Source organism: Aspergillus fischeri, genomic scaffold (assembly GCF_000149645.3).
Source record: "Aspergillus fischeri NRRL 181 1099437636264 genomic scaffold, whole genome shotgun sequence".
NCBI classification, from domain to species: domain Eukaryota; kingdom Fungi; phylum Ascomycota; class Eurotiomycetes; order Eurotiales; family Aspergillaceae; genus Aspergillus; species Aspergillus fischeri.
The window spans coordinates 2,126,029-2,149,250 of record NW_001509762.1 but is presented as its reverse complement, the minus strand read 5'-3'; the positions used below and the strand labels follow the sequence as shown (position 1 = coordinate 2,149,250).

At 50.8% G+C, this 23,222-nt stretch overlaps 6 protein-coding genes across 6 annotated transcripts, besides 1 other annotated feature; 3 read left to right on the top strand and 3 right to left on the bottom strand.

The window, feature by feature from the left end:
• Nucleotides 1-766: 766 nt before the first annotated feature.
• On the top strand, nt 767-3,072 carry NFIA_079950 (putative poly(ADP)-ribose polymerase PARP; the record flags this gene model as incomplete). Its single annotated transcript, XM_001259949.1, has 5 exons — nt 767-833; nt 906-1,019; nt 1,078-1,452; nt 1,505-2,332; nt 2,375-3,072. The coding sequence occupies 5 exons, from the start codon at nt 767-769 to the stop codon at nt 3,070-3,072; spliced, it is 2,082 nt and encodes a 693-aa protein (XP_001259950.1).
• Nucleotides 1,224-1,248: a microsatellite.
• Nucleotides 3,073-3,910: 838 nt separating the features above from the next.
• On the top strand, nt 3,911-5,826 carry cp1 (putative carboxypeptidase S1; the record flags this gene model as incomplete). The annotated part of the gene is made up of 2 exons (XM_001259948.1): nt 3,911-4,051; nt 4,096-5,826. The coding sequence occupies 2 exons, from the start codon at nt 3,911-3,913 to the stop codon at nt 5,824-5,826; spliced, it is 1,872 nt and encodes a 623-aa protein (XP_001259949.1).
• A 657-nt stretch (nt 5,827-6,483) lies between these two features.
• NFIA_079930 (putative DnaJ domain protein Psi) lies at nt 6,484-7,751 on the top strand (the record flags this gene model as incomplete). The annotated part of the gene is made up of 3 exons (XM_001259947.1): nt 6,484-6,631; nt 6,691-7,385; nt 7,455-7,751. The coding sequence occupies 3 exons, from the start codon at nt 6,484-6,486 to the stop codon at nt 7,749-7,751; spliced, it is 1,140 nt and encodes a 379-aa protein (XP_001259948.1).
• Nucleotides 7,752-9,396: 1,645 nt separating this feature from the next.
• Nucleotides 9,397-10,317, bottom strand: NFIA_079920 (uncharacterized protein; the record flags this gene model as incomplete). The annotated part of the gene is made up of 2 exons (XM_001259946.1): nt 9,397-9,807; nt 10,210-10,317. The coding sequence occupies 2 exons, from the start codon at nt 10,315-10,317 to the stop codon at nt 9,397-9,399; spliced, it is 519 nt and encodes a 172-aa protein (XP_001259947.1).
• A 3,962-nt stretch (nt 10,318-14,279) lies between these two features.
• On the bottom strand, nt 14,280-14,662 carry NFIA_079910 (uncharacterized protein; the record flags this gene model as incomplete). Its single annotated transcript, XM_001259945.1, has 2 exons — nt 14,280-14,450; nt 14,504-14,662. 2 exons carry the CDS (start codon nt 14,660-14,662, stop codon nt 14,280-14,282), a joined length of 330 nt encoding a protein of 109 aa, XP_001259946.1.
• Nucleotides 14,663-20,783: 6,121 nt separating this feature from the next.
• On the bottom strand, nt 20,784-22,945 carry NFIA_079900 (peroxisomal copper amine oxidase; the record flags this gene model as incomplete). Its single annotated transcript, XM_001259944.1, has 3 exons — nt 20,784-21,130; nt 21,184-22,434; nt 22,492-22,945. 3 exons carry the CDS (start codon nt 22,943-22,945, stop codon nt 20,784-20,786), a joined length of 2,052 nt encoding a protein of 683 aa, XP_001259945.1.
• Between the last annotated feature and the right edge of the window lie 277 nt (nt 22,946-23,222).

Below are 23,222 nucleotides of genomic sequence, written 5' to 3'. Positions count from 1 at the left end.
TTTCTCCACCAGAACAGAAAATTTCTGAAGCTTGGAATCTTGGCTTAATGTCTTATTATTATCCGGAGTAGTTCGTAGAAGACTGAAGTGTCTCTCACTGTCTCACTATATAAGAGACAAGAGGAACATAGGTTCTCACCTGGTAAGATTCAAATCTTTTATGGAAATGGCAGAAGCTGAGACTGACTCAAAACTGATGTTGAAGACTTTACCCCTGAATCTCTTAATGCGAGACCTGAAACTGAAGTTTGAATGAGCCATGAGACAATTGTTGGTGCTGCCTTGCTGAGCCCAGTGCATTGTACTAGCAAAACAACAGACACCAGACAACAATGTTCATTATCTACAGAGATACATCTGATGCCTCACTGTCAATTCAATTAGGTTCTGGCAACCAGTGGATCCGCTTTTGATCGTTCCTGGACTAAACCCACTAATAGCGCTAGGCCCCTTTTCTGCCTGAAATGATGTCGCTTGGAGCAGGCAGCAGCCCGCATTGGCGCCTGGATCCTCAGGCCACTAGTTACAAGATACGGGGTTGGAGTGTGATAAATAGACCACACGACACCACGAAGAGAAGGTCTGAATTGCCTTTTTTCTCAATTCTTCATCTTCATCTTCTTAATTTGTTTGTAAACACTGATAAAGTCATTGAGTGGTCTGGGACCATTTCACACCTTTTCGAATCATCCCGCAGAGGTCAACTATATCTTTGTTTACTTCCATTGCTTCCACACGGAGTACATCTCACACTCCTATCTTCTCGATGGCACCACGAACATTCAAAAAAGCCGTCATCGCCGTAAGCGGGACGTTTCCGGGTTACAAGCAAGGTATGCCGTGTCACGCGCTGTCTGACCGACTATAATGGCAACGAGGGCTAACTAGCTCGGATTCGCCAACAGCGGACCTGAAGGCTATCGTCGAGGGACAAGGCGCTACATTCAGCACTACAGTTTCAGAAGGCTGCACACATCTCATCACGACGCAGAAGGAGGTTGAAAAGGGGACGGTGAAGTGTAAGTTTGCAGTTTGCCCCGTTGGCTGTACTAAGCCGCGTTTTGCTGATGAGCGCAGACAAGCAAGCATGTAATGTGCCCGGGTGTGACGTCGTTTCTTTGGAATGGCTGTTGGACTCGCAGAAGGCGGGTAAACCACTTGCTTCAAAGACGTATCTGTTGACGGCTGGAGCTGCGTCCGTGGGACAGGGACAGAATGTGGATGGTACTGGTACTGGTACTGGTACTGCTCCTGCTACTGGCGCTACCACTGCTACTGCTCCCAAGACAAACAAGAGGAAGCTTGCCGATGCGAACGATGATACCGCGAATAGCGCAGTGGATGCGAATGGCGCTAGCAACGGCGATGAAGCGAATAAGAAACAGAAGGCTGCGCAGAAGGCTAGCACCAAGTCTCTGAATGTTCCTATTGACGAGGGGTGCACGATGCCTGGTATGTACTTGCTAGGAGAATGATGGTAAGAGGTTGCGGCTAATCCGTATAGGGGCGGTCTTTATTGAAGACTCCGGGCTGATCTGGGATGCAACGCTGAACCAGACGAATTCCGCGCATAACAACAATAAGTTCTACCGGATTCAGCTGCTGGTTGATACCTCCGGGACAACCTACAAGACCTGGACGCGATGGGGCCGTGTCGGGGAGTTTGGATCATCTGCACTGCTGGGTGATGGCACTCTGCAGAGAGCCAAGTTCGAGTTTGAGAAGAAGTTCAAAGACAAGACGGGCCTAAAATGGGAGGACCGGCTGAGCACGCCCAAGTCGAACAAGTACACCTTTATCGAGCGTAACTATGAAGAGTCGGACGACGAAGACGATAAGGCGGACAAGATGGATGTCGACGAAAAGGAGGAGGTCGAGAGTACCCTGCCTCAGGCGGTGCAGAAGCTTTTGACCTTTATCTTTAACCAGCAACACTTCCTGTCCACGATGGCGTCCATGTCGTACGACGCGCAAAAGCTGCCGTTGGGCAAGCTGAGCAAGCGGACCCTGACGACTGGGTTTCAGATTCTGAAAGATCTGTCCGAGCTCGTGGCCGATCCCTCCCTTGCGAGCTCGAGATACAACACTTCGTTCCACTTTGCCGCTCTGGACCTCAGCAATCGTTACTTTACCACTATTCCGCACGTATTTGGTCGCAATACGCCTCCTGTCCTGACTAAAGATCATCAGATCAAGACCGAGGTTGATCTGCTGGAAGCACTGACCGACATGGGTGTTGCCAACGGAATCATGAAGAACTCTCGGGATGCCGAGATGATAAACCAGTTGGATCGCCAGTACCAGGGTCTGGGAATGCAGGAGATGACTCCACGTAAGTCTGCCGTATGCTCTTCGTGACAAAAAACCCGTGTAGTGAACCGTTCCTCGGCCGAATTCCGTGAACTTGAAGCATACCTGAATAATTCTCGCGGCTCGACGCACCATCTTCGCTTCAGCGTGAGTATTTCCCCCGAAACCAAGTTTCAGGATACTCACCACAAACAGGTCATCAACATCTTCCGCATTGAGCGCAAGGGGGAAGAGGATCGGTTCAAGTCTTCTTGTTATGCAAATCTAACGAACAGCAATCGCCGTCTATTGTGGCACGGATCCCGCAGTACCAATTACGGTGGTATCCTAAGCCAGGGTCTTCGCATTGCACCGCCCGAGGCGCCCATGTCAGGATACATGTTCGGCAAGGGCGTCTACTTCGCTGACATGTCAAGCAAATCCGCAAACTACTGTGTCCCCTACAACAGCGCCAACATGGGTCTGCTACTCCTCTGCGATGTCGAGCTTGGAAACCCCATGTTGGAGCAGTTCCAGGCCAACTTCAACGCAGGAACGGATGCGAAGGCCCAGGGCAAGATCGCGACGCTCGGAAAAGGGCGAACTATCCCGGCGGGTTGGAAGGATGCAGGCTGTCTTCATCCAGCACTGTCAGGTGTGCAGATGCCGGATGTGTCCAAGTCCACGATGTGTGACAATGGCAGTCTACTGTATAATGAGTACATCGTGTACGATGTTGCGCAGATTCGGCAGAGGTACCTTTTCCATGTTCACATGAGCTGACGGAGTTTCTTATTTTCGGGTTGTCATTCTGTCCTTTTCGGTCGTGGCTCGGCGTTGGGATGGCGAGGCGTTTGTGGTCGCATAGCGATGGGCAGGATTTGCTTTCTTCTTTTGAAGACTTAGCTTTATTTTCGCTGGGCAAAATGAGTTGAATGAATGCTTAAGGTTAAATACAATTGGGTCCCTAGCTCAATTCTAGTGAACATGTAACCAAAGTCCTCTACACATCATCTTCGTGGTAGACTGCTTGGTGGAGAGAGAGTCCTCCAGGACCTGCGTTTTCCAGGGATAGCGGATGAGTCAAGGAACGCTTACTGGTTCCAGCGCGTAAATTCGTTTCTATACTTGCAAACCTTTCATGGTGTAGATCTTCTCTTATCACGCCTCGGTATGAGTACCTTGGGTGGTTTATGTGTTGACTCAGCGGGGAGATATAACTAAGTTAACTAACTATTTATAACAGATAGGGGATTCCCCCAAACCTGGCAAGAGGCTTCGTGTATTTGACATTCTCTATTGCAACATGGCGGACATTGAGCAACTCCAGTTCAATTAACAATGAATCACAGGGCTGATGGAATATTGACTGCTGAATGCAGGTGATCAGAGATGAGTCCGGTAGTGTCATTAGCAGGTAGTTTTTGCTAATTCCGGGGCATTGTTGTCGCAGCTCCTCAATTTGTTGTTCCCCGTCTTCCATCCACCAATCATCAATCAGGATCAGCATGGCTGCTGCGTGTGACTCCTTCAGATCCTCATTTAATATAAGGCGCTTCTTGGCCTTTCTTAATCTTGTTCTTACTCTATACGTTCATTCAGATGAGTTGAGAGGTGTATCATGCTATCCCTTGTAACCCTTCTATCTGGGACCGCTGGTCTTGCGTTGACCGCGTCGGCACAGTATTTCCCTCCCACGCCAGAGGGTCTCAAGGTCGTGCATTCGAAGCACCAGGAGGGCGTGAAGATTTCGTACAAAGAAGTATGACGCTTTACCTAGCCTATGGAAAATGCTAACAGGTCCAGCCTGGTATTTGTGAAACCACCCCGGGTGTCAAATCGTACTCCGGCTATGTACATCTGCCGCCCGGCACGCTGAACGACGTTGATGTCGACCAGCAATACCCCATCAACACTTTCTTCTGGTTCTTCGAGTCGCGCAATGATCCCATTCACGCACCGCTGGCCATCTGGATGAATGGCGGGCCTGGCAGCTCGTCCATGATCGGACTACTGCAGGAAAATGGCCCGTGTCTGGTAAACGCCGACTCCAACTCAACGGAGATCAACCCCTGGTCGTGGAACAACTACGTCAACATGCTGTACATTGACCAGCCGAACCAGGTCGGGTTCAGCTATGATGTTCCTACGAACGGGACGTATAACCAGCTCACCACTGCGTGGAATGTGTCTGCATTCCCGGATGGTAAAGTGCCGGAGCAGAACAATACATTCTATGTGGGCACGTTCCCCAGTATGAATCCGACGGCTACGGCAAATACGACGGAGAATGCGGCGCGGTCGCTTTGGCACTTTGCGCAGACGTGGTTCTCTGAATTCCCCGAGTACAAGCCGCACGATGACCGGGTGAGTATCTGGACTGAGTCATATGGTGGTCGGTACGGGCCCTCGTTCACGGCGTTCTTTCAGGAACAGAATGAGAAGATTGAAGAGGGGGCGTTACCAGATGAGTATCATTACATTCACCTGGACACTCTGGGAATTATCAATGGGTGCGTGGATTTGTTGACCCAAGCGCCGTTCTACCCGGATATGGCGTACAACAATACCTACGGCATCGAGGCGATCAACAAAACCGTCTACGAAAGGGCAATGAATGCGTGGAGTAAGCCCGGTGGCTGCAAGGATTTGATAGTCGAGTGCCGTGAGCTAGCGGCTGAGGGAGATCCAACCATGTCCGGCCGCAACGAGACGGTCAACAAGGCCTGTCGAAAGGCGAACGACTACTGCAGCAACCAGGTGGAGGGCCCCTACATACTCTTCTCCAAGCGTGGCTACTACGATATTGCGCACTTTGATCCAGATCCATTTCCGCCACCTTATTTCCAAGGTTTCCTGAACCAGAACTGGGTGCAAGCCGCGCTGGGGGTGCCCGTCAACTTCTCCGTCTCAGTGGAGAGCACATACAACGCCTTCGGGTCGACGGGCGACTACCCGCGCTCCGATGTTCACGGGTACCTCGAGGATCTCGCGTATGTCCTCGACTCGGGGATCAAAGTGGCGCTCGTCTACGGAGACCGGGACTACGCATGTCCCTGGAACGGCGGCGAAGAGGTAAGTCTGCGCGTCAACTATTCCGATTCGCAGCCGTTCCAAGAAGCAGGCTACGCCCCGGTCCAGACCAATTCGTCGTATATCGGGGGCCGTGTGCGGCAGTACGGCAACTTTTCTTTCACGCGTGTCTTCGAAGCGGGCCATGAGGTGCCGGCGTATCAACCGCAGACAGCATATGAGATCTTCCACAGAGCGTTGTTTAATCGAGACATTGCGACGGGGAAGGTGTCACTGCAGAAGAATGCGACCTACGCGAGCGAGGGCCCATCCTCGACGTGGGAGTTCAAGAATGAGGTACCTGAGAGTCCGGAGCCGACATGTTATATCCAGTCATTGCGAAGTAGTTGCACCAAAGAGCAGATCCAGAGCGTGGTCAACGGGACTGCTTTGATTAAAGATTGGATAGTGGTGGAGAAAGAAGTGGATATTACCAGGCATGTTGATAGGACATACCCTATATAGATACCGGGTATACTGCGTGGATATATGGTGCCTCATCTACCCCGCAAGAGGCAATTCCGCCACAATGTGGTTCCTTGTACTGCAAACAAGAGCTTGACAGCTGATATATTTTTGGAATACATGGCTTAAAACAAGACTATCGCTGCACTACAAGAGATTGGCGTTGCCTGAAACCGACTTGATATCATACATTGACCAATCGAAGCTTCTCGAAGCTTCCATGCCTCAGGCGGGGAACCGGCCCATTAACGTCACACGTCACTCCCTCCGCGATTCAAGATAACCACCCAGCAGCCCAACCACTTCTCTTCCTCTTCCTCTTGACAGTTCTCTCAAACAAAACGTATTAGGGTGGCTTTGTATCGTGCATATATCCCTTCTGAAATCGAACTGTTCGTTGTCGTCCTGCCGACAACCGTGCAACTGCAACAAACTACAAGCCTCATCTTATCGCAACAGGAATCTTCTACGTCATTCGAGATTCCCCTTCAGCCTACACCAATCTTCTCCTCCACAACGCAATACGCAATATCGCATGACGGGTGCAATTGTGGCCTGATCATTTCCCCAGTCTAATCTTTTATATTATCATTGTTCTCTTGTTTACCTTCGTCAATTACCCCATACCACACAGCACATTGAACATAGATATACACAATGGTTGCAGAAACGAAATTATACGACGCTCTGAATATCAAACCCGATGCCTCACAAGACGACATCAAAAAGGCATACCGGAAAGCCGCCTTGAAATATCACCCCGACAAGAACAAAGATGATCCCAAGGCGGCAGAGAAATTCAAGGGTAAGTTACTACCGATCACGAGACTTGTCAAAAGGGTGAAGCCGTGCTAACAAAAGCAGAGGTCTCTCAAGCCTACGAAGTCCTCTCCGATCCCGAGAAACGTAAAGTTTACGATCAATACGGCCTCGAGTATCTGTTGCGCGGCGGCCCGGCCCCAGGGCCCGGCGGTGCTCCCGGTGCAGGCGGATTCGAAGGCTTCGAGGGCGGCACGCCTGGCGGGTTCTCCTTCAGTGGGATGCCCGGCGGCGGGGGTACCCGCACATTCCATTTCTCGACTGGTCCGGGCGGCGGCGGCGGGTTCCGCTTCAGCTCGGCGGATGATATCTTCCGGAACTTTGCGAAGGCGAGCGGGGGCGGCATGGGCGGTGGATTGGAAGACGATGACCTGTTCAATATCCTCAGCGGTGGGCTAGGTGGTGGTGGTCGTGGGTTCAGGACGAGTCGCGGCGCTGGTGCTGGTGCTGGCGGTGCGGGAGGTGGAGGATTCCAGCAGGCGAACCGGGCGCCAACGCCTGAGCCGACGGTCGTGGAGAAGGAGCTGCCGCTGACGTTGGATGAGCTTTTCAAGGGAACGACGAAGAAGGTGACGGTGAAGAGCAAGACGTTCGATGCGAGCGGGAAGCGGACCGTCCAGGACGTGACGCTGGAGGCCAATATTAAGCCTGGTCTGCGGACGGGCTCGAAGATCAAGTACCGTGGTGTCGGGGATCAGGAAGAGGGCGGACGCCAGGATGTCCATCTCATCGTTACAGAGGTAAGTCCTTGCAATTCCAACACTCAAAGTCCAAGTCCAAGTTCAGATAAAAATACTAACGGCGAATAGAAACCGAATCCCAACTTCAAACGCCATGGCGACAACCTCATCACAACAGTCGATCTCTCTCTCAAGGAAGCCCTGACAGGCTGGGAACGTATCGTGCGCACAATCGACGGCAAATCCATCCGTGTCTCCAAACCGGGGCCCACACCACCAGGCTACGAAGAAAAGTTCCCAGGCCTGGGCATGACGATGTCAAAGAAGCCGAGCGAGCGGGGCGATCTCATCGTCCGCGTGAACGTCAAGTTCCCGACCAGCCTGACGGCCGCGCAGAAGGATATCCTCAAGGATGTACTGCCATGATTTTAGATTTGTTTACATGATCAGCATTAACGGCGTTTGGGAGTAGATGGGACCGGCTGACTTGTTCATGATGATATGAATTTTCTTGATTGCTACTCTGTCGAAGAGCTGAACAAAAACTTTTCCATATCCATAATTCAATATCAACTTCTAAATGCTGAAAGCTAGTTCTGTCCCTTTAACGCATACGTATGGTAAACGCCAGTGAGTACATATCCACCGTTTTTGGAGAAACATTGCCTCATCAGATGATATCTATCAACTGCGGGAGAAGTACCTTCGAATTTGTACTCGATAAACTGACTAGAAATAGAAAATACTTGTACATACATTGTCAGCATCAGGAATCAAGCCTCCATCTGCAACTTGAGATCCGACATACAGTAGTCCACGTGTTTAACTATGGATGCACTTCCACAGGATGTAGTGGCCAGGCATGCTTGCTAAGGGTAGAGTTTCCGACAAATTGCCTTGTAGTAACAAGTTGAAGTTAACCATGCGTCACCGTCGTCCCAGCAGCGCAGCATACTGATGATAATGCCAGCAGTCACCATGCCCACATGAGTTGACCTCATGAAAGAAGAGAAGAATGGAGCTCGGAGATCTAAATCTAGCTAAGAGGGAGAGAAACGAAAGGAGAGGTGTGTTTGCCATAGCAAATAGCCCTATCAGATTGACGACTGCCGTCTGCTAAGGGCAGAGCCGCGAAGACCACATGAGTTGCCAGTTCGGCTTGTACTAGGTACCGTAGAATAATAGATGGAATACGAAGCTATAGATTAATTGTTACTGCATGTAAAAGTATGCAGACAGTAGTCTATCGTACAGAGGTAGGAGACTTTCTACTAGGCGAGAAACACCGCCATACCTGGGTTGGACTTGGGACGATAGGAAAACCTCGCTGTTCGGAACCGCGTAGCTTGGGGGTAACTGCCTGCCTTTGAGACTGCTACGCAGTGTATTCGGGCTGCTGTTTGGGGTACAGATGACGAGAGTGCATACTTGGAATTTCCGTATCTGGCCATCTCCAACATCGTAATATTCTCCTCGGTTGGAAGCTCTGCAGCCAGGTGCGCTGCAGTAGTCCCGGGGCCGTCTTCATGTTTAACATCAACACTGGTATCCTTCAGCCATCTCACCATATCCGGGAGCCCGGAGCGCATAGCTTTCATGAGGGGGGTTTCACCATCGGTGCTTGGTAGGTTTGGGCCAATCTGGGGTGTCTGATTGTGTAAAAGGAACTCCATAAATTCGACGCCATATGGATTTTTCACCCCATAGTGCCATGAGGTATGTAGTATCTCTATACTACGTTGAAGGAAATGTATTTGCGCGGCAAGTGTGATAGTCCTTTGAGCTTCTGCAAGTTTGACATTTGCCTCGCTGGTAACATGTAGGTTCGTTGCGTGGCTTGACTTGGTGGTAATCTGAAGTGTTTCTCAAGTGCTGAGCACCAGCCTTCAATGTTAGTTGCATGGATAAGACCACGTCGTGTGATGTTGTCAAGCAAGTATGGCCGACAGGTGCATCTGTTTCGGATCGCTGTGAAGCGAGATGATATATTGTCCGCCAGACCATACCTCGACTCGCAGGATCCTCGCCGAACCAGCGGCGGCCTTCCATTCTCGACTATGTACAGAAAACACTACTTATCATCCACCGCACCCTCGTACATCTCCAACTCGATCTCCTCCTCCGGAGCAGGAACGGGAAGCCCGGCAACAGCACTCACAACGCCGAGGAGGCGAAAGATGTTGCGGTTTAGGGACCGCAACAAGTGGGGAACCTCCTGGTCCTCCAAGAAACCCGTAACGACTTTCAACTCCTCATTGAACAACTTGCAGGCCTCCTTGTCGCGATCGGCCGGAGCCGTCGCGGCGAAGGCGGCTGCCCGGCGACGCACCTGCAACGGAATCTTCAAACAAGGTTTGCCATGCTTTTGGCAACGACGACACTTCCTGAAGGAAGCGTCACGGACACAGTCGCACTCCTTGCCCTCTCTCATGGCGTCTTTGAAGCAGGGCTGGCACGGCAAGGCGGGGAGTGGGTAAGACCTCTGTAGAAGGTAGACACAAATTCCATTGACTTTTCCATGATCTTCACCGGAATTTTGAAATCGTTCCCTTGCAGCAACTTGTTACGAGATACAAATGCAGCGGAGTACATCGCCAGCTCTCACTCCAGCCACATTCAATAAACGGAGTCGGAAGGGTCATTGGTGAAAAACACTGGCTAAGCTCTTTATGGGGTGCAGTTTAAGCAGCGCCAAAGGTGTTCAATGCTGACGAATGTGGCATAGAGTTCTTCTTGTTTGCCTCGAACTCCTTCGTTTGGAGGGTCTCTCGTTTTTTGCTGTTAGGGCACGAACAGCCTGGGGAGCTACGTGTCCAGATATCCCTCGGAATAGACGGCCCAGGCCCTGTACACCGATCCCCTGTTAGTATTCGAGTTCATTTACCAAGAGCCAGTTCGACCAACGCGAGTTCCGAACCGAGATGAGCTCGAGACGGCTGTTGTAGTTGGCTCTGGCGACGAACAGATGAAGGGCCGTCACTTGCGAGATCATCACAGTGGCATGCAGTCATGCTCTAGCAAGTATTGAGTGTCCTTTCTTCATTCATGGCGAGATGGATCACATGGCTCTCCAAAGATTCAGATGGGGCACCGTATGTCTGAGCGAAGTGATCCTCATTCATATTGTTGACGAGCGGAGAGATCAGAACCTGGCTTTTAGAGGACACATTCATTGGGATGAGTCCTCGTCTGGTCGTAGAGGTGGTGCGGCACGTCCGCGACCAGCGGGACGGCCCCGATGACCACGAGCACGGCGAGCGGAACGTGTGGTAACCATGATTCTATACGCAGAGTCACTGATCGTCCAATTTCCGGCCTTCGACAGCGCTTTGCGGCATTAGGTCCGATCGGGTAAAGTTTTGCTCTTCGTCTTCAGTGGCTATCTTCCTTGTCTCCCTTCCGTGGGTTTGGCAAGCCCTAGCTTTTGAAACTCGCATGTAAACACGTAAGATGTCCATAGACATATGAGTTAGTTGCATAAACTTATGTGCGTGGAGTGGTGTAGATGACGTGAATTCCTAGCAGACGGCAACCAGCCACGATTCCCATCAAAGTCAAAGTTTTACCCGTGCCTGGAAAGCCTTGTATAAGCAGAAGACGGTCTGGCCACTCGAGGAGCGACCTTGATACTTCTTGCTGAGCGGCTGTCCAGGTTATGCCAGGAATATTGAGCACAGCGTTGATCGCTGTCTCGACTTCCTAAACAGCCATGAATACCCACGAAAGATACAAGCTGATGGAAACTCACCCCTCCATGCCTGACAGTCTCAGAATGATGTCTTTTGCATCAGCCAAGCGTGTCCACCAATAACCTCGGCACTCTCGCCCTTTGCATATTGGGTGACGAGCGTTGCTGAAGTCGATTAAGAAGAGGTATCTGTTTCTAGAAGAAGCTTGAGCGACTCCCAACCCGGAATCTCGGGGAAGAGGATCGACTCAGTGGTAGTCTCCGAGGATCACATGTTCATTCTCTTTGACCCTCTATAATGTTGAAAAATGGCTTGTAGGAAATGTAGAAACCCAGGAAATGCTGTTTGTATTCGTCAAGCGTCTCGCTTCGCAACATGAAGCCATCAATATAAATGCGAAGGAAATGTCTCAGGATTTGAAGGTGAAGCCGTCAACTTGACGCTGGATTTGAGGAAGGCTGCCAACGACCTTCTCGAAACGGGACAGATCAGATCGGATCAGGCGAAGACGATCAAGATCTTCGAAATCAATCATAGCCACAGGCCAAGGAAGAACGGCCCCATCTAAAGGGTTGCGGCGACGTTTCTTCGATGGGGTCGAGCCAAGTACATATCGATCCAAAAGAAATAACAAAGGAAACCGTAGACGTCGTCCATTTATCGAAACCCATCGACATAGGCTTCCTCGACTTCATCGGCTTCCTCGGTAGAAGTTCTACCTCAGCCTCCGCCTCAGCCTTAGAGCTGATGGGCTTCGGAATAATCTCCTTAGTCACATCAACGTCATTTCTTGAGGCCTATTCAATCCCACAACAAGTATTAAGCAACCTAACAAGCCTCTGCTGAATCTTGTTTAAAGCAAAGGGAACTTCTCTTTGCGCCACTGCTATCGCACCCTCACAATTTGGGATTGTGATAGCCATTGATGATGACAAGGACTGACCAAGATAGTAACGAACGAGTTGAAGAATACAGAGCAGTGTGGATGGCCGGGTACTAGATGCTACTTGACTGTGCAAAACTGGGTCTGACCGCCGGAACGTCAGCGAAGCTCTCATCAGAAGCCTTGTTCGTTCGTGGGTCGAATAGAATTGGTGACCCCTGTTCCACAGTTGCGTTGCCGCTCTAGATGCCCATCTGTTCATAGAGCAAGAGAGTCATTTCTTTACGACGGTCTCGATTCCTAGCTCTGCGAGCCGGCGTATCCATATAGATGATGGGTGCTTGAAAACAGCGCGAGCGATGTGGCTGACATCTGGGCCACAGAGTGGTTGTATTTTCATTTTACCAACTGGACGGAAGTGAATTTCCCCACCCCCTCCTTCATGGGTGCTCATCGTCATCGTGGTGTGAGGGCCTGGGGTGAGCTGAAGCGTCCGAAGCATCTTCGCTTCTTCGCGTTTGCGTTTGTTTTGTGCTTTCTTCCGAAGTGTTTTCTATCCATCTCGCATTCGAACGGAATGCACGTGCTTTCGACTCTGCAGATCAGCCGAGAGATTGATTGCAAGGTGTCGCGCGAACAGTAGGAGTTTCCTGTCTTTGCTGTTCATAAAGAAATGTTAGACCTTTGGAAGATGAGCGAGCCGGTCCATTCGCTGCTATGGGAATAGATTAGTCGGCGCCATCAATGTCCAAAAGTCAGTTTCACCTGGTGTCGTGAATGACGAATATAGACGAACAGGTAGAAGGTTGTTCCCATTGAGGTTCTGCTCTGACAATCTGGCGGCTGCGCCAAATGTCAAATTGACTCTTGATAAGGACTGCAAGCGCGCAAAATGCCATCTTGAGCTTCTCTGCAGTTCAAGGAGTCGGACTCGCTAGGGCTCATCAAAGATGGGGAAGGTCCCTTGATTTTCTTCCTTTAATTCTTGCCGGCTGAATTCCGCCGGGTAGAGCAGAGACTGTATGGCAGCAACTGAAAGGTGCACCATAAATGGATACATAGATGGTCAACATGAAGAATAACCACCCTGACATTTGTTGTGTTGTTCGAAATAGACTGACCCTTTCGGAGTCTTGCCTTTTGAATAGCGATGAAAGCGCAGCAAAGCAAGGCCACGGTGGTAGCCGGGGCCTGCTCGGGGGAATAAAGGTGGTCCGCGAGTACAGGACGACAAAGGCGTTAGTGATTGTTGAGCATCCGTCTTTGAATATTCAGGACCCAGGCAGCCTCCTGCTCGAGCGGATAACGCTCTTTACCTCCGTAACATAGCGCCCAGACCACTGCCTGGACGGCAGTCTCTGATTCGGTCTGTGGCACGATCATACTGGAAGAAGCGCACTCTTCTTCCGATTGCGAGGATTCCATACGCGGGGCGTCGAGAGGCGCGGCTGCTTCCATGCTGCATGCTGAGGTATCTGAGGAGCTGGTCTGCCCCATCCAACCAAACTACATTCTGCCCTTCGCCTTCTGCCCTTGCATTGCGTAATGAGAAAGGAACAGCGTGTTCATCCAGCTACCTCCGGGGTATTGAAATCTGAAAAGCCCCTGGCTGCTCCAGCTCGGGATGCATTGCCAGTGGTTGTGTGCAGTTTCCAGACTTTCTTTCGCGGCCTTGGGTCGGTCAAGAGTTTTTTTTCTCTCTCGACTTCCAGTTGTGTTGATCGTAGCACTAGGATGATTAATTATATCGTCATGCATGGTGGCCCATACTAAACAAGCGAATGAACTTGCGTCGAATCGACGGCGTCCTGGAAATCAACTCGGTGACTACCCTGATCCAGAAGAACTTGGTTCCAGTATGCCTTCTCGTTCTCATCAACCTCTTCTACCTCTTCGTCTTCCTCCACTTCGATAGCCTCTAAAGCTTCGATCTGATTTCATACGATCTTGGTGAACCTCGCTAGATCCTGATGGATCGATCGTAGTCGCTCTAGATTTTCGAAATCGCTAGTCGAAATTGGCCACGCAAGAACGCTATCATCCATGGGATGGCCACGACGTCGCCGTTTTGAAGGGGTGGTATCTACCGATGGGGTCGACCGTTTTTTGCCCTTCGTAGAAGGAAGAGAGAGGGACTCGGCGGGAGCGTCTTGGGAACGACGAAGAAAAGTCGACTCGCGCAAGTGATATAGCCGTTCACTGGGTCAAACACCCAGTTCAGAATGGAGTTCCAGAGTCCATTCCCGCGGCATGCATTGAGTGATTAGGAAGGACTGGCGAGTCCCTCCGGCTACCCTCATGGTATGAGAGTCGGAAAAATCCCATCTCTCCCCCGTATTGCGTGTGCATAGCGTGGGGTGCGTGATGAACCCATTAACCGGGTCAGAAACCCAGTTCAATATGGAGTTCCAGACTCCAAAGACCTCCATTGGCCTTTTCCGAAGGCTTTTCGTCCATCTCAAGAAGACAATCAAGGTCTTCAGCAATATCCGTTTCTACTAGCAACACTCGCTTGACCTTGGCTTCTTTGGCAGCTTTGATGGCGGCGTCTTCCTATGGACTTGGTCGATAGCATTTACTGCTTCTTCGAGCTGATCCTCAGTCACCTCAAGGTAACCATGAGGTTCGTCAGTTTCAGTCTCCTCAGGGATGCCATCAGGGTCTTCACTGAGGGCCATCTTGGCTTGCAACACTTGCTTGACCGTGGCTCCTTTTGGCAGCTTTGATGGAAGCGTCTTCCTGTGGGCCATCAGAAAGGAGTTCATCGAGAGGATTTAGCTCTTCCAATTGTGCAATATAGAGTTCCAGGCTCTGTTGACATCTCCTTCACTCAATGTGTGATGTGTCCCGTCCTGCATGCTGATGTACGTCTGTAGCTGATCTGCACATGTTGTCGAACTGCATCGTGCGATTTGCCTTGCCCCGAGTCGAAGCAGGCGTGCTCCTCCGGCTGAAGACATTCCTAGTTACATATTAGCTTGAATCTAATCAGGGTAGATAAAATCCACATACCATGCGGGACACAGAAGGCCGCAATTCCAACGGAGATTCTCAAGTACGTACACATACTCGTCGCTCAGTGCCAATAGGAAGCCTGGTCGACGGCAGTGATGCAGACCCAAGCAGTGAAAGGTGCATACTTTTTCAGTATATTATCTTGTCGGGGAAGCGGATATGCGTTCATCGGTAATTTCCGGTTGACTCTTCTCAATGTCGACCACAAACCGTGGTAGGATAAGCGAATGCGGAATACCAGAAAGAGAAGAAGAGAACATCTCGAGGGCGACAAGAAGCTACATGTTCTGTTCAAAGCAATCTTAAGCCAGGTAAAGGAAGGAATTCGTACAGGCTGCAAGCCTTGACTCTTTGCCCTACACCGAGTTCGTAGTTGACACATTTGGAACATCTTCTGGACTGAGGATCTCCAACTGCGCCATTCGGAAGAATCCTTACTAGTTGAGCGGTGTAAGGGGTGACGAGGGTAATGTCTCTGCTCTTGTACCATTCATGCTGGTAGTTCATGACAGAGCGTCTGCGACCTTAGTCTCATCATCTTGCAGAGGGGCCTGGAAAAAGCGCACTGTCACTGCTCGAGACCTGCTGGTCCCACATGACATATCCGAATCGTCGAAGCTCGCGATGTCCCTTGGCACAAATCAAAATTGAAGCAACGAGCCTCCAGGTGCAGGCAAGGCGTGGTACACTGCCTTCGAGGTCGTGAACGAACGTCTTATATGGGAATTCCGTACCCAATCCCAATGCCATGCCTCTTCGGGACCAGAGTCGCTGCCGGATGCAAGCGACTTGACCACACTCGATGACACCAAGGTATAGTTCTTCGAGGACTTGGACTCCCCAAGAACCTCACTTTGATGCTCAATAGCTCCATGGTGTTCTTAGTAATGAGGGTAGTTCCCGGAGGTCTGGATGGACAATTGCCGAAGACATAAGCACCTTCGCTAAGTGCACGGCTCCCCATCGTACAGAAGGAGGAAAAACAACACGTTTTCAGACTGCCACATGCTGCCACAAGCCGGCGTTCAGGTAGCGAGTAACATCTGTGGAACCGTCCGGTCGCAGCTGGTAGGCGTCGGGGCCACCTTTTAGGGTTTCCCAATCACGAATCTCGCGGTCTATAAACTCGCTCATTCCGCTCGCGTTCAAGATTTCCGCTATCCGAAAATGGCAATCCAGCAACACCGGATTCGGGAGGGATGTAGACTCGTGTGACAGGCCTTGGAACATTCAGCGGCACAAGCTGCCATGCTGCCATTTTTCAAATTTGACGTATGTCGGTTCTACGACTATCAAGATGACAATACGGACGTCACCCTAGGAATTCTCGAACCACCATTTCGCGTCCGGCTCCAGCTTGGATGCATGCGCTCACTCTGGTTTGGATTACCAGTGTAGGCCAGCTAGGAATCCTTCCTTGCTGTGGCTGAGAGGTGCTTGGGGGTGAGAATTTGATCTGCTTGTTGCCCTTCTGTCGCTTGGGGCCTTCATTACTGACGAATGCAAGACCCCATGATAGGATGTTTTGTTTGACTCCGTGCAGCCATATCCAGGAGAGGCAACTTATACCTGTTCGTATTGTAGATTCACTCCATGAAAAGAATATATGGATTCACCCGCAATGAGCGTTGCTGCAATAACATTCTCATCAGTCTGAGAACGAATGCCCGGTATCGAGATCTGTCCGAGCGTGTTGGAAAACGTTGCGTACCATTTTGTCCCAATAAGGGTTAACCCTCAGGGAGTCGGTCACAGGTTGAGAGCGCATTTCGTCCTTGTAAATGCGTTTGCTCAAAAACGGCGCGACACTTGGTTGGGTGGCTTGGGAAACAGCGTTATTCTGTCAGTTTCACGACGGGATGGTTCGCGCGGATCAATCGACAACAAGGGACGTCTCCATCTGATAACTGAACTCGTTCCATCCTGGTTGTTCTTTCGCTGTGTGACCCATGGGCTGGAGTTGCCATGTGTCTCCGCCAAGCACCATGGCAACAATCTTAGGAGAAAGTTTGCACTTGAGAGTTTGCAATCCATTCTCCTGAGTCTTCTCGGTTTGCTTCCTGGTCGTGTGTGTCCTGGTGACGGCAGTCGAAGTGAAGAACAGAGGATGGGATCAATTGGGAGCTGGGACTGACTGCTGAGTCCAATCCCCTTGGGGAAGTTATCGTCGAAATCAGACATTGCTACGGCAGGCGGGTGAACAATCCTGCTCGTTCATGCGCGGCTTCGTTCTTCCCGTCCATGAATTTGTGACCGGCCAAATGAGTTCGAACTCTTAACGTGAGCGGAGAGGGCATAGCGTTGCCAGGAAGTACTTGTAGAACGAAGGGCAGGGTTGCTGCGTGCGTGCTGCTCCCTTCCCCTCAGTAGCGAGGATGACTTGAAAACTTCCGCGACTAATGGTTGTTCGGGATGATACGCATTTGCCTGCCCTGAGTGTTAGGGTTTGCCTTGCGAGTGAAGAAGCGGTAGTAACTCACCACCCCGAATATGTTTAAACCAAACTTTGCAACGCCAGATAGTAAAGCCATCTTCCTCGGGACCCAGTAGGTTCCTCGGAGATAGACTACAGAGATCCATCCTTCCTTCGCTTCAGAGCAATAAATCTGGTCTTGACAGTGGACTGTCGTTCGTCTCCGCCTGTTAAGGGTATGGCACCCTCACTTTCCGAGTGCGCGAAGAATATGCACACCTGCCCGTTTTCTCGTCCCAGTGAGACGTGAGAACGGGACTTGGTGAGAATGGCACTTAGATGTGTCTACGGGATGCAAAGACACAGCAGGCCCATACCGTGCGCCCCGTGAATGGTGAGTCTTATGTCATTTTCCACGCACGGCGTGTAGACCAGTAGACTTTTTTAGGACGCAAGCTTTCTCCCTCCAACCCCGACCCCATCGTTTCCCTGGTAGGTACCAGACGGGTTGATTGATAGTAACTGTACATCTGCCAGCGTCCAAATTAGGAAACCCGGACATGTCTGCCACAGCGATGATGCCGTACTGGATCTGAGACCAGAAGTGCTGAGCAACTATGGCTCGCACGTATTCTCCGCAGTTGGTCTGTAGCCTTCTCTCAAGTTGGCGACGAGGTAGACTGCAGCTGGGTGTTGTACTCCCCAGAAGATAATAAGTCGACGCCCGAGTCGGAGTCACTCAATATGCGTACGCGCTACTCGCGCACAACAGGCCCCTCTGGGATGTTCTCGTCATACCCAGGTTGTGGCATCCTAAACTTAGGCAGTATGCACTGCCGTCGATGTTCCTCCCCACCATGCACACAGGGATAGTACACTGACCCATCCACCTGATATGCCGTGACTTTATTTGAACATAATTGGGAGGTGGTCACGGGGGGCAATATGTTCTCCAACCCGGACGAAGTTGTGACCGGGACGGTTGCAAATCTCCTTTCCGTTTTGAACGGTCCAGTTAAGTTTTATGGATGCCTAGCAGGCGGCAAACAGCTGCGATTCCCATCAAAGTCAAAGCCTTACCCGTCCCTAGAAAGCCTGAATCCCATCGTCTGGAGCCAGCCACCGAAGACTAGGGCTCGGGGTAACGTCCAGGCCTTATTGTGGCAATGAGACCTCCCTAGCTTTGCGAAGTGCAAATGAGAGAGCTGCGTGTGTTCGCAGCGAGATATGGGAAGTTCTCTGCAGGCGTCGTACGAGTAGCTACCATGAGGCATTAGACAACGACTGTTACTCAATGGCAAAGGGAAATAGGCTTCTGGATTTGGTTCTTTTCAAGGAACTGCTGACTCCTTGGTTTTTCGGCTTGGCTGCATACTCTCCATGACTTCTCGTCTTGTGGTGTTTTTTGCTCATCGTGAGGCGGTTCCCAGGCTCCGAACCAACCCTCGGCGCGAGCAATGCGGCAAATGCGCCATTTTGCATAATCTTTATAAAGCGTATGGGATAGTCTGTCCCTTGTGGCTACCAGTACCTGCTTGTTCGAACGTATTCGAGCCGTTCACAGTATAATTCGCAAGCAAGAGGGGAGCAGGAATCGAGGCATAAGCTGAAGTCTGCTTAATCGAATGCTGGATTAGATGAAGATTCCATGGATCAATATGGACGACTCACATTTCTTTTTGACTGCAAGAATACTATCGCTATGAATATTGGTGAGAGTTGTCCGTTGGTCAAGCCTTGTATGCCTCCGTGACTTTGCTCCGAGTATTTCATTCTTCTCGAAGACAAGCGTGCTCTGCAATCGGATCTGATCGCTCCGCAGTGTGCTTGAGGTGATCAATTGTGAACCAGCGAGAAGGCTGCGGGACCCATACCCAGTTCTCGATATTCTCGGATTCGAAGTGCATGCAATTGTGTGTAGACTGTAGAGTACGGCAAATAGAAGCGGGACTGTCAAGCATCCGTCACGGCAGCCGGACTTCGTTCCAACACCATGGGTTGACCTAGATATCGACTAAGCGTCTTTGCATGCACTCATGAGAATGGGAATAGATACCTGTGTTTTGGGAAAAGACTTTGGTGGGGTTCAGTCAACACCCCAGATACGTTGTTATGAATCCATATTGGCAGTTATAGGCGTCAACTCCACTGACTTGACCTTCCGTCATATTAGCCCTAGTCATGCGGCAATTCAAACGAGTAAATACCTATTGTCTTGGAATAAACCCAAAGAATCATATACGCGATGAAGCCATATCGGCAATCGAGCATCCCCGTAGCACATTCCTTCCAGAAGGAAGATCCAGCTCGTGGTCCCCTAACCATGTTGTGGGAGACCACGCATCACCGTAGGTTCCGTTAAGGAACCTGAGATCGCCCATGTATTGGGCAAGTTGTACTGCAACATTTTAAAATCAGTCCGAGCTCTGCCGCAAATTGAAGAAATACAGACCTGATTTCGCAACGGAGGATACATCCCTAGATGAGTTGCTTCTCGTAAAGGCCGAGGATGTTTCTCGGGGCCCTCGATCCTGACCTCCATTCTGGGGCGACCGACCATATCGTAGCTCTTTGTCCTGTTCTCTAGAGCCAGATTGATTAGCGTATGACCCCAGTGTGTGTATTAATGTCCTACCAATGGCTGGTTCGATGTTCGTTGCAGTCCCCGAGGTCATCAGTTCCCTGGTTGACATATCTAAAGTAATGCCTGGGAGAAGGTAAGCCCTCCGCTTAGGTTTCGAGATATGCCTGCACCGTTCTGAGGAAGGTCGAGAAGTTGATGAAGACTTCAGATAGGGCGATAACGGGATGGCTGACCGAACGTTATAACCGTACGGGTTGAGCTGCATGCATTGAGACTGGTAAACGGATGGGGACGAGTCTCAATCGAAACTGATTCATGGTATACGAACTAGGAGACCAATAGAATCTGATCACTCTGAAAGGCAATCAAATCAGAAGGTTTGCGAGGCCAAAGATGAGAGAGGTTCAGAGACAAGCCATCATCGCAAAATATAGTGACGACTGTCAGTGTATAGCAAGGCAGGGGATGGAAGAGGGATGCGATGAGTGACAGAGAACGGGGTGGCTAAGGGAATATTTATGCCAGTGAAGTCTGCAACCAAGATGCAGTGAATACCCAGCAGTGAATGGCCTCAGACCTCATTCAGTAGTCTCCTTTGTACATACAATCTGAAGACATATTCACTCTCCTTGTCCGCCAGATATCTTTGGGGGTGAATAGCATGACCGGGTGGCTGCGTCATAAGATTGAACCAATAACATCTGTCGCATCTGCATGAGCATAAACCAATGAACTAGTTGTAATGGACCATGGTATATACAAGAAGAAACAAGTGGACGAAAGAGTCAGACGAAGACGCTCAAAAGGCAGCAAACAGACATCCCTGCAACCCAAACGACCAACGCAACCACCATAACCTTTGGCAAATCATACATCAGACCTGGACGCTGGACCCATCACTCTTCTTGCAGGAACATGCATTTGCTCCCGCGGCTATCTGGGAAGGAGTTCTCGCGTAGCTAGGAGGGACATCCAACGCCGGATTGCGAGCGAAGAAGTTTCGAGGGCGGAGGAGCACAGTCATTGGCTCCGCAGGCATGATGGGGTAGTCTTCAGGAGACGGAAAGTGAGTGAGACCAAACGTATGCCAGAGGACAATATCCGTGTTCTCAATGGAGCAGTTGGGGCCCGCCGATTCGATCCATGCTGGTAGGCCTTCAGAGGGCTCACCAGAAGTCTGCGGGACATGGCGACCTGCAGGGTGTACCTGGTCATCGGAGTCTGGCATAGACTATTAGTTTGGCTGACGGCACAGAGACGCAAGGGATACTTACATTTGGTGACGTGCACAGCGTGTCTGGCAAAGCCGGCGCGCTTCCAAACCAACCCGCCCTCCTTGGGAAGCAGCGAGGGAACCTCCCGGCTGACGAGCTTGTAGCAGACCGGCTTTTTGCTGTGGGGATTCAGCTTGTTTGTGTTTGCCATCTCCCAGGTTCTAGAGGTGGCGCCGTTGTAATCCGACATAGCCTCCAGGGGTGTGGTGAATTTGGTCTTCTTGGCGTAAAAGGCGTTGCCGTACTTGTTCTCTGCGCTTCCGACCTCTCCTGGGCCTCGTTCTGCATCCACCTGGAAGACAGTGTTGTTTGGACCGTCAATGTTGGGATCGATACGCAAACAGAATAAGTGCTGGTGGTTATGGGCGTTGACGCCGGGGTAGACCTCGGTACCCCAGCCCTTGGTGTCCTCACCGGGGTTCATGGCGTAGGTGTTGAGAATACCAGTCAGTTTGATATCAAGCTGAACGGTGCCGTCTTGGTGAAAGACCCAGTAAACGCAGTACTCGTAGTTAGCGGCGGTGAAAATGTGTGAGATGATCAGCTTGCGTCCACGGGTGACGATGATAGACTCGTCCCGGAAATCGGTGTGCTTGAAAAGGATACCGGCATCTTCCTCGTGAATGCAAATAGCGTTCTTTACGATGGTGCTGGCACCGGCACGGTTAACAAAGGCAGCGTCCATGTAGTGGATAGCACCCTTGCAGTCACATCCGAGCGACAAGCTGTTGGTCATGTATCCACCGCCGTACTCTCCCAAATCGAATGCATGTTTGCGATGATGCGGATGCTCAGGATTGCCGTATGGTACAACCATCTCCGCCAAGGAGAGACGGTAGAAGACTGGTCGAACATTTCCTTTGTCGTTGAAAGTGATGTTATTAAGCACAATGCCTTCGCGGTAGTTGAAACCAACGTGGATACTCCAATTCTGCCACTGGATGGTACGTCCATCCACCTTGAAAGACACGCCGTCCGGCTGAGTGATATGGATTGGCTTAATGTCTGTCCGGTAGCCCCCATTCTGCTCAATTGCGTCTGGGTGGTAGTTGTTTGGCGGTGCCCTACTGATGGGCCGTCGTACTGGCGGGATATCGATGTGGATGATCTCTTTAGTCTCCGCGTTGTAGATCGGACAAAAGTCCAGAGGAAAGGTGTACTGGGAGTCATCAACATGGGGCCGGTAGTACATCAGCGCCTGCTGCAGACGGACGTCACTCCCAAAACGCTCATCGTAGCCAATAGTCCACGCTATACTAAAATCAGAAACACTCAATCCACAAGTCAAATCAGGGAATAGTAACTCACGATCGCAGTAAACTTTGTGCATATCCTCCTTCGGAATCCCCAGAATCCCACACTGCTCGATAACCTTGGGATCCTTCCGAACAATATGCTCCACCTCCTGCAAATCCTCCATCGTGATAAGCGGCTGCACACCCGGCGTATGCTTCCACGAGACGATCTTCATCTGATCCAGATCGACAATGCCATCGTAGACCTTACCGCCAGGCGCGATTGCAACAACGTCGGCAGCACGCGCAGGACGAGGCGCATTCTTGGGATCTGCGAGCCAGGCCATCATCTCCGCCTTCCGCGGCTCATACAGAGTGACCGCATTGAAACTGACCTTGCCATGTTCCTTGCGGATGATGGCGACTGCCGTGTCAATTTCTTTTGTTGACAGGGGATCAAAGGGATGAGGTGGAGGCGACGAGGCGCCGACCTGGTAGGTCAGCTGCTGAAGGCGCTCTAGAACCATACCGTACTATATGGCACCGAGGATGTTTAGGATGATAACAAAAGAATATGGTGATTGTCAATGTCCTCATATAAGATACGGCTGTGCCAGATGCCTGACTGAGACAGTGGGAGAAAAGATCCTCCCCAGCAGGGGACAAAGCAAATTATAAACCGCAACCATGACTGCATAATTGCACCAACACCTCATCCTCGACCACTAGATAGATGATGGCTGCTATCAGTGCGATAAGAGAGCCGGATCGCAATTCCTGATCGGGCATAGTGTGCAATGTGGT